This window comes from Denticeps clupeoides, chromosome 17, assembly GCF_900700375.1.
Source record: "Denticeps clupeoides chromosome 17, fDenClu1.1, whole genome shotgun sequence".
Lineage (NCBI taxonomy): Eukaryota > Metazoa > Chordata > Actinopteri > Clupeiformes > Denticipitidae > Denticeps > Denticeps clupeoides.
This window is the reverse complement of record NC_041723.1, coordinates 12,728,454-12,738,691: the sequence shown is the minus strand read 5'-3', so window position 1 is coordinate 12,738,691 and position 10,238 is coordinate 12,728,454. Positions and strand designations below refer to the sequence as shown.

At 43.8% G+C, this 10,238-nt stretch overlaps 2 protein-coding genes across 2 annotated transcripts; one reads left to right on the top strand and one right to left on the bottom strand.

Moving 5' to 3' along the window:
* Positions 1–470: 470 nt before the first annotated feature.
* On the top strand, positions 471–2,549 carry LOC114766940 (calmodulin-like protein 4). The gene is made up of 5 exons (XM_028958317.1): positions 471–712; positions 801–831; positions 1,312–1,452; positions 1,565–1,753; positions 2,207–2,549. The coding sequence occupies exons 1-5, from the start codon at positions 710–712 to the stop codon at positions 2,302–2,304; spliced, it is 462 nt and encodes a 153-aa protein (XP_028814150.1). The 5' UTR covers positions 471–709; the 3' UTR covers positions 2,305–2,549.
* Positions 2,550–2,658: 109 nt separating this feature from the next.
* On the bottom strand, positions 2,659–5,507 carry LOC114766939 (relaxin-3 receptor 1-like). Its single transcript, XM_028958316.1, has one exon. The coding sequence runs from the start codon at positions 5,436–5,438 to the stop codon at positions 4,263–4,265; it is 1,176 nt and encodes a 391-aa protein (XP_028814149.1). The 5' UTR covers positions 5,439–5,507; the 3' UTR covers positions 2,659–4,262.
* Between the last annotated feature and the right edge of the window lie 4,731 nt (positions 5,508–10,238).

The following is a 10,238-nucleotide window of genomic DNA, read 5'->3' as shown; positions in this document are numbered from 1 at the left end:
CTGTCTACACGCTGTGCTTCAGACGGAGCCAGTAGTGGGATTTCTTTTGGGAGATTATGTGCAGGGACCTGTAAACACAGTTAAAAAAAACAGATACCATGTACAATGCTGGATTGTGATAAGAACATATTTTTTTTGCCCAGATGGTCTGTGTTGAATCTGATTTTATCTTCTGCCTATTCCCAGTGTGTTTTAAAGATATGCTGTGTTATTGTGTGTGTGTGTGTCTGTGTGTGTGTTCACTTTGGCCAGACTATGTTGAAATGTACTACTTCTACAATGCACAAGAGGGCACTCTGGTATCTATTTACAATCATTTTCCCGAACTTGGCAAATGAGGAAAGATTTATATTGTTATATTTCCCTCATTGATATTCAGTAACTGTTGTGTTTTATGAAACATGGGTCATTACTATACAAACCTCTACATGTTAACAGTGGTTAATAATAATTAATAATTAATTCATGAAATAATTAGCTGCTTACGGCAAGTAAATCATTCAAATCAAAATAGGCTATAGGTTACAATTTGTAATGCCAGGTGATTACTTTACCCTGGATGCAATTCCAGTAGCAGTACAGACAAGTGATACTGGGAGTAGCATTTGTTGGTGGCCATGGAAACACACTATCAATTACCCCTGCATGGGACCTTTAAATTCAGAATTACAAGGGACACCGACGAGGCGAAGATCACACAGCAGAAGACATGGCGAGTATCCTTATATGGAATTAGCAGCCATTGCCGTAATGAACAGCTTACTTTGAGGGTTCATGGCTCCTGATTTTCTTTGTTGCAGGCAAAGTTCCTCTCACAGGATCAAATAAATGGTATGTCAGTGTCAGTCCTGGTGTTAAGTGTTAGACTGCTGCTTATAGGATATCCGATGTTCATGTTTCTGATCAGATAATATATGTAAAAAAGGACAAATTCATGTTGATGCATGTTGCACATTTACTTGCTGTTTTATCCTTCTTCTCGTGATTTTGTTGCTGGGCAACCATGCAGAAATTGTCTCTATTTAGTTCTACATGACAGAACATAGACAATAACCAGACTGGGAAAAGAACTGAAATGGAAGTTGTTCCACTGTGCAAATAGCATTGTTGACATGCTATCAATTCAGATACATTCTAATTTTCTAGTTTCACTGAAAAATGAACGAGGAAAAACCAAGAAGAGAACAGCTTTTCTTACAGATAGAATAATGTCTTGTTTTACTCATTTATTCTGTTCTCGGATGAAAAAAGTACGAAGGCTACTGTACAAACCAGGATTCAACACAGTGCTCTGTTTCTCATTGATTTCAGAATTCAAGGAATGCTTTTCACTCTATGACAAGAAGCAGAGAGGTAAAATTGAAGCCAATGATCTGATCACCGTGATGCGCTGCCTGGGTGCAAGCCCCACCTATAAAGAGGTCGAGAGGCACCTGCACATCCAAAAAATAGGTGAAACTCTGTTACTTTTTCTTTGTATATGGACAGTTTAGTAAATCTTAGCAACTGTTTACTGTTATATTGCTCTAATTTGGGTAATGACTACACGTTTCACTTGCTTTAGATAGGAATGGGGAGCTGGACTTCTCCACCTTCCTCATTATAATGCATAAGCAGATTCAGCAGGAGGATCCGAGAACTGAAATACTGGAGGCAATGCGAATGACTGACAAACAAAAGAAAGGCTACATCCTGGCATCTGACCTCAGGGCCAAACTCACAGGGCTGGGAGAGAAACTGACAGATCGAGAAGGTAGGATGAACAGAAACTATAAGTTTAATATTCGTACGTAAATGCGTGGACAGGAAGCTGTTTGCGTTTTTTACAGAAGAAATTGAGAGCCGTTTTAGCACTTCTGCTTAAAAAATGCACGTACTATTTCCAACACAATAGTGGTAGTAGCCTAGTTGGTAACACACTCGCCTATGAACCAGAAGACCCAGGTTCAAACCCCACTTACTACCATCGTGTCCCTGAGCAAGACACTTAACCCTGTGTGTCCCCAGGGGGGGACTGTCCCTGTAACTACTGATTGTAAGTCGCTCTGGATAAGGGCGTCTAGTAAATTATGTAAATGTAAATGCATGAAAATCCACACAATTTAGTGAATTACATATCTTGTTTAGTTTGGTCTGCTCTCCTGTCTTTTTATTTAGTGTGCACATTATGTGGAAGGATTAACGATTCTTTTTCTCCCCCTTGTAGTTGACGAACTCTTTAGAGATGCTGGTGTGGGTCCAGATGGATATATCCACTATGAGAACTTTGCAAGAAAGTTTACACACCCAACAACAAACTGGTGAACCACATCTAGATGCCAGAATGATTCATCACTTTTAGTGTGCTAATCAACAATTGACTTATTACGAGCAGATCAGCACATCTTAAAACGCACCAGATATTGTAAACACCCCCCTCCTTCCCACAGACCCACAGCCCTCCAGGTTAGTTCATTTATTCCTGAAAATATACATCCTGTTTAACAGTACGAATTCCTACATATGTCAACATACGTGTGACAGCCGACACGTGAACCCCCCCCCCCCCCCCCCCCCCCCCCCAATATTGTATAACGTGTTCTTATCCTGGTACTTTTTGTATTCAGAGGTGAATGATGTATCCCATCGACAATACATAAATATGTAAAAACTCTCAAAGATCTTTACGTAATGCTTTATTGACATCAATGACACGGCTTTTCAAAAATCTGATTTTTTTTGGTGACTGAGATCAAAGTTTTTTTTTCATTTTTAAACAGGAACATTTCATTCAAATAAATGCTGGGGGAAAAAAATTATTGGAACAATTTATAGGTGTGTCACAAACCCTTTTTACATAGTATGTTGAACGAAGAGAACCGCATTTCACAGCACACCAAAGAATTTACACTATAGGATGTGTCATATTAAAATTCTACTTTCAGAGCTGGCAAAACAGAAATGAGCCAACATAGTAATTCTTAAAGGTGACGGTACATACTTGTGTGAACAAATAACAAGAACAGGATGTCGTAATTGTAATAACAAGACGTTTCTTTATGGCTATAATGACACACACACAAAAAGAAACACTTTATTACTCTTTACATCAGTAGACGAGTTCTGGTAAATACAATCACCTCCTTCAAATATATACTCTCCATAACAGAAACATTTGGTGCAATTACAATATCAAATAAATGCCATACACCTTCTTTGCATTGTGACCTCCCGTCTGTATCGCAGAACGGCAGAATTCATTATTCATATGTTTGTAATATAATAAGAAAAAATACAAGAGCAATCGAGAATACTGACAATCCGCCCAACCATCAGGGCCCATGATTATGTACCAATACTGCGTATTAATCATTACAGTCACCTCAGTCGCACAAACAAAGAAATGTACAACGCCAACATATACACAGGTCTATTTAAACAGCCTGGTATCACCAAATAACCATCAGGTCATTTTATCTCAAACTGGACCCAAAGCCTTGCGTCTCTTCACAGTAGAATGGGGTCGAAATGACGTAGAAAACGTTGCACACTTTTAAATGCGCATTAGAAATAAGGCCACACCCATTTTTACACCGTATTTAAAACGCCCCGCCAACAATGCGAAATCACGCATCATTACAAAAAAGAACGAATGAAAACTTAATTAAAACGTGGGGATTGATGGTCTGAGTAGGGGTTTTCGATTCTGCTGGCGGGAAAAAGTACAATATAACAAAATACATTTAGAAAAAAAAACAGTACTTTTATAACAATAATGCACACCGCCGTGCACGGCGTTTTATACAGTTTAATATTCGGAAATAATCTCGATCTCCTTCACGATATCGAAAAACGGGACCTTGAACTTGAACTACGACGCATGCGCAAGAGCTTTACTTCGCCACACGTTCCCGTTAAAACGGCGAGACCGCCGTATACATTTACAGCATTTACAGCATTTACCAGACGCCCTTATCCAGAGCGGCTTACAATCAGTAGTTACAGGGACAGTCAGACACTCACACCGAGACACTCAGGGTTAAGTGTGGTTCGAACCTGGGATCTTCTTTACGCGCGTACGCACGACTGTGCTCTCGCCAGTCGGGTACGCCGCGCCGGAACAATTTACAGAAATTTAAGAAAAAGAGTAAAAGAAAGAGAAAAGACGCCTCGAAACGTTGGAATATATATATATATATACATACGCTCCACATATGCACATATATACACACACACACACACACACATACCTATAGGAATATACATATACCTGGAAATATCTACTATTTTACGCATGCGGACACTTCGCGTGTTTGTTCCGCCGCTAATAAAGTCGCCGCCGACACGCCGCAGTTCTCCGTGTCCACCGTGTGCAGCGGGATCGCCGCCTGCGTGTCGTCCGGGTCGGCGTGGCGCGTCCCGGAGAACGGGCGGACCTGGCAGCCCCCGGGCGCTCCGGCGGGCGACGACATCCGCCAGCACAGGCTTTTAATCGTCTTGCGGATCTCGCTGCGCATCAGGCAGTACAGCAAGGGGTTCAGGCAGCTGTTGGTGTGCGCCAGGCACGCCGACACGGGGAACATGTACGTGTGCGCCGCGTAGTACGCCTCGTCCCACTGCGCCAGGTTGAACTTGACCAGGACGCTCCAGAAGGTGATGGCGTGGTTCGGCAGCCAGCAGATGAAGAAGGAGAGCACCACGATGGCCACGGACCTGGTGACCCGGGACCGCCGCTTCGGGTGGTTGTTGTTCATGCTCCTCAGGCGTATGAGGCGCAGCAGCATGACGTAACACACGCTCACGACGCACATGGGGAGGACGAAGGCGATCAGGATCCTGTGCAGGTGGTACAGCGCCAGCAGGTACTGGTCGGGGAACTTCAGGAGGCACAGCTTGTCGTTGAACACGCGCGTCTCCGTGGCGAAGACCGCCGTGGGCACCGACGCCGCGGTGGCCGACGCCCACAGGAGCGCGCACACCCACCTGACGGAGCAGGCGCGCACCCGGCTGCGGTCCTTCAGCGCCGAGGCGACGGACCAGTACCGGGCCACGCTCATGGCGGTGAGGAAGAAGACGCTGGCGTACACGTTCATCACCGTCACCGACAGGATGATCTTGCACATGGCGTTGCCGAACGGCCAGCTGAAGTCCAGCGCGTTCTCGGCCGCCCAGAACGGCAGCGTCAGCACGAACTGGAAGTCGGTCACGGCCAGGTTCAGGATGTAGAAGTTGATGGTGGACCTCTTCCGACCCCGCCTCACCTTCATGAGAAAGAAGACCATCGCGTTGCCCACCAGGCCCACGGCGCACACCACGGAGTAGACGACGGAGATGACGATCCTCAGCGTCGGGCTGCCGTCGGCGGGCACGTCGATGTCCTCCAGCCTGCTGAAACGCTCGGGGTCCGGGACGGACTGGTTGGACCCCCCCTTGCTGCTGGAGTTCCAGGAGTCCCCCATGATTCGGGACTTAAAAAAAAAAAAAAAACGAAATCGAGGTGTCACATTTTGTTGGGGTGTCGCGGTGCGGAGACCAGTGCGCTTCTGGACCGGGGAAGGCGGGGTTTAATACTCGCGGCGCGGGTTGCGCCCGCCCCCGCCGCGCAGCGATTGGACGAAGTCCCGCTCGCACCCGAGTCCCCCACCCACCAGCACCCCACCGACACGGGAAAAAACACGAGACCTCCGTTTCGGGTCACGGACGCGGTGGCAGGAGTTGCAAACAGGTCGTTTTCACATGGCTCCGTTTTTATTTTTACCAGCACAGGTGAGACGCACAATGTACACCACTGTACATTATTTCACAGGGGAACACAAAAAGATCATAAAGCTCTGCCCTCGATCCCATTTTTTATCAGGCTTTTTATTGAACACACTTGAATACACATCATACACAGTAGAGGCCAAAGGTTTGGACACACCTCCTCATTCAATGTGTTTTCTTTATTTTCATGACCATTTACGTTGGTAGATTCTCACTGAAGGCATCAAAACTATGAATGAACACATGTGGAGTTATGTACTTAACAAAAAAAGGTGAAATAGCTGAAAACAAGTTTTATATTGTAGTTTCTGCAAAATAGACACTCTTTTCTCTGATTACTGCTTTGTTAAGTACATAACTAGGGGGCAGTGGTGGCCTAGTGGTTAAGGAAACGGCCCTGTAATCAGAAGGTTGCTGGTTCGATTCCCGATCCGCCAAGGTGCCACTGAGGTGCCACTGAGCAAAGCACCGTCCCCACACACTGCTCCCCGGGCGCTTGTCATGGCTGCCCACTGCTCACTCAGGGTGATGGGTTAAATGCAGAGGACAAATTTCACTGTGTGCATCGTGTGCTGTGCTGCTGTGTATTACATGTGACAATCACTTCACTTTAAATAACTCCTCATGTGTTCATTCATAGTTTTGATGTCTTCATTGAGAATCTACCAATGAAAATGGTCATGAAAATAAAGAAAAACACATTGAATGAGAAGGTTTGTGAAAACCTTTGGCCTGTTCTGTATGTGAATTGAACATCATGCATCACGTTCATGAAGGCTCTGTTCAACAGTGACTCTGAAGTAGTCAAGGAAGTGTGTAAAATGCACAAATAATCAGGATTAAATAGGGAAAGTTGCAATAAATGTATGTATTGCTCAGGGAATAGTACAGGATAACAAAGTCTATTTCCCAAGACACATCGTGACAATGTTTAATGAAAATAAGGACATTCCGCAATAAACGCTTTAGGTAAATCAATATTTGATCAGTGTGTGACATATGGGCTTTTGTTACTTTAACAGAACAGCAGCATTGCGTACTTAATTCTGCATTTCTAGATGAATCCTCAGTAGGGGGCAATGTTGATGAGGAAAAGGCTGCAACAAACACAGTCACGTCTTGAAAATAATAATTGTAAAAGTGGGTGATGCTACAGCACTTTTTTTTACAATAGCATGACGCATTTTATGTAAATTTGTAACCATATATCTTCGTGTTTTCTTCACGCCATAAAGACTAGCTGTGTGTTTAGTAGATTAGTTTGCTTATCTGCCGCTCTCGGAGGCACGAGCTCACAATTTTACAGGTAGCGACTCGGGGATGATTTCACCTCGTGACTTCAAATATATGAAAAGGAACAAAATCCAGATCGCAGTCGCAGACATCAGTATATTCCACATGCACCCTGATCAGCAAAAATCATTCCTACCGGCAAAGTGAATGGACGCCCTGAATATCGATTAATAAAAAAAGTGTTCATATGTTCACATGGGATTGTGCATGACGTGCATGTATTCATATATTAATTCTGCAACTTGCTTGCTGAATGCTGCGTGGACTAATAGACTGATAGGCAGGCAAAGAGATTTCTACGGTTGAATGAGTTACAAGAACTGACAGCGTCCATATCTCACACTATGTGGCTATATTGCTGAGGCCCCCCATCATCCGCTTCCTTTCATTCACACGGGGCTGGACATAAAGTGTGGCTGTCAAGGTCACGAAATAACAAGGTGAAGTAGATTTCCTGAAACTGAATGTCAGCGCGTATGTCGGAGGAAGCGTGGATGTTCTCTAACGTGTCACCTGTGATTTGACGGATGTCAGCTATATCGCAGCTGGCCTACTCAACTCTGACCTTTGCCTCCTCTAAAGTCAACACAGAAACACTGTGTTCCTGCCTGATCGTATTTCCTGTAAGGCGGTGGACTGGTCCTGTCCTCACAAGTTCTCCTTGATCTTCCCCATGAGAATTATGGCAAAAAACAGGAGGGCGTCCGGTAGCCACACCCATAAACAGCTCATTATCCCCAAAATCAGACCCAGATTTAAGCAGCACCACAAGGAAACACAAATCAGCTGCTGAATTCCTTTTACTTCTTTCAACGTTACTTCTGAAGCGACTTCTCTAAAGTTCCGACTTCCCCGTTATATATTCCCTATCAAACGAGCATCTGAGAGTCTGGGCCCAGCGTGCCTAGGAGCAGATGTGCTCGTGAAACATGAAATTAAATATTTCTGCTTTTTCTGTCCCTTCACTTCCTGCCTGCTTTGTCAAATGGACTGAGCTTCATTCAGGAGGAGGGGAAGTCTTAATGCGCACACACTACTCTTCAAGAAAAGAAATTCATGTAGTTGGACAAGTAACGCTTTTAATAAGCCTCCAGAGAGTGAAAGAGCGTGTAAAAGGGGTAGGCACTTTCATCCTTGCAGACCAGTGGCCTCAACATCAAAAAGGGTCAGACTGGGACAGAGTTTTAGACACATAAAGTGACTAGCGGGACGTCTTGTCCACTTTGTCTCACAGTTGCTGTGAGGACACGTTCTGATGAAGCACAAAACTTTGAATTATCTGATCAGCAGAAAACCATGGCTACATTTCTTCGTTATTTAAGCTCCAGGCTACATACATACATCTTTTAAGGGTCGGAACGTATTAGACAGTTGATGTGTTGAAATCGGACTGTGAGGCAAGATGAGTGGATCAGCAAAGGGTTCCTGGATGCACAAGATGAACTTTTGTGCATGGAGCCTGAAGACCAGCCCATCTGGTTTCATCCCAAAGACTTCCCTCAGCTTCGGCATGTGCCTTCTACTTACAGATGGATGGTCTTCTCTTCTGGAACCATCGATCACGTCGCAGTGAGACGTGGGGAAAGATGAAGAAGGGAAGCTCATCTCCAACAGTTTCCTCTGAATATTTCAGAACTCTGCAGAGCTTTGAAGTTGTAGGTGTGCTGTGTTCGTTCTGGCCATCCAGTCCAGCATGCATGGAGAGGGTACAGTGATAGAAACCTGGCCCACCTCAGGGATTATTACTTGACATTTATGTACATTTTTAAATATACTTAACATCATCTGATCTCAGTTTATCAAAATCAATATTTTTTTCAATATTATCATCAGTATGAAGTTCTGTGATGAAGTGCCTCCGTATAGACGGTCCCATCTTTGGTAGGTCTAGCAACGACACAAACACTGCCTTATTGGACTTAATAGTTCACCAATTTCAATCTAAAAAATAAAAAGATGAATGGTTCTTATGTAAAAACATGACGAGGGAGGGGATGGGAACTACAATTTTATGATGCAAAATAGATTTATTTTGTTCTCAAATGTGAACTCTAGTTAATATTAGGAGCTTTTAGTAGGTGAAATGTTATGGAATCTACCGTCTCTGTGTGGCTCATTCAGAAATCTCTGAATGTCAGGAATTTAGATGAATCCCTGTCGAATCAGGGCAGTAGTTTCTGATGCACACACGACACCTCCTTTCTGGCTGAAGCGATGTAGGCGGAACAAACTAAAACCCTGTGTTGAGAAGCGAGGCGCTGACATTTTACTAGCACAATTAGAGGGCCTCTTGATTACTGTCATCCAGCAACTGCGCTCATGCTGAAGATGCATCACAGCCTTATCTTATCTATTGACTTGTCTCTGCGCTAAATTAGAATGGCAGTAATTCAGTCCCAATGTTATGCTGGGGACTTATTATCCTCAAGCTGAGATGAGTGGAAAATCCTGGTGGTTGTGGAAAAAAAAAAACCCTCATTATGACAGAGCTTGTTTGCCCAAGCAGCTTCCAATTTTTATTTGACAAAGGTGTAATACATCTACTTCAAATGGCATTCATTTTGGTGCAGCACTCCAAGATGTTTATTATCATATCGTCTGTAGTTCAAATAAAAGTCTGCTGAACTAGCTAGGATTTATTTTAATGCACCGCAACATGATTTTATAATCAGAATGCTTTTGCTGGAAATGCCGGAATTGCGCACCTTCCAGCGTTTGCTGTGATACTCGGCTGTAAATGTGGATTCAGGCAGAGCCTGAGTCACACGCTTCACAAAGCATGCGCCGCCACTATTGTCATTTTCTTTATAGTTCTCTTTCACCTACTGTCCTCACTCTAGTAACACATTTACAGGCTGAGGTTTTTTTTTTTGTTGTTTTGTCATTTACATGGGTTTACACACAGCACTTTATATCTTGTACCTGTTCTAAAATTTATTTCATAATCTATTATTCCAGGATTCCTGCTCCGAGTGTCAAGATCAGTCCGACTCCTGGTGTTTCGTTGATAATATCTACTGTATGTTTCATGGTTTGTGTTCAGGTTTTAACTTTGATTTAATTGCAATCGGGAACAGACGTCCGAGAAATGTTGTAATACTTCTAAAAGTTATGGGAGAAGACACTCATAAATTCTGGGCAAAACAGGAATATGCTGCCCTCTCGGAATAAATCAATAGAATAAACAGGGCTGTGCGTTTGTG

Excerpts from the sequence above, each read along its gene's own strand:
- LOC114766940 (XM_028958317.1), top strand. Across the intron at positions 1,453-1,564 it reads CCTGCACATCCAAAAAATAG|ATAGGAATGGGGAGCTGGAC; the intron begins GTGAAACTCTGT and ends CACTTGCTTTAG. Across the intron at positions 1,754-2,206 it reads GAAACTGACAGATCGAGAAG|TTGACGAACTCTTTAGAGAT; the intron begins GTAGGATGAACA and ends TCCCCCTTGTAG.
- LOC114766939 (XM_028958316.1), bottom strand. The coding sequence starts at position 5,438 with ATGGGGGACTCCTGGAACTCCAGCAGCAAGGGGGGGTCCAACCAGTCC.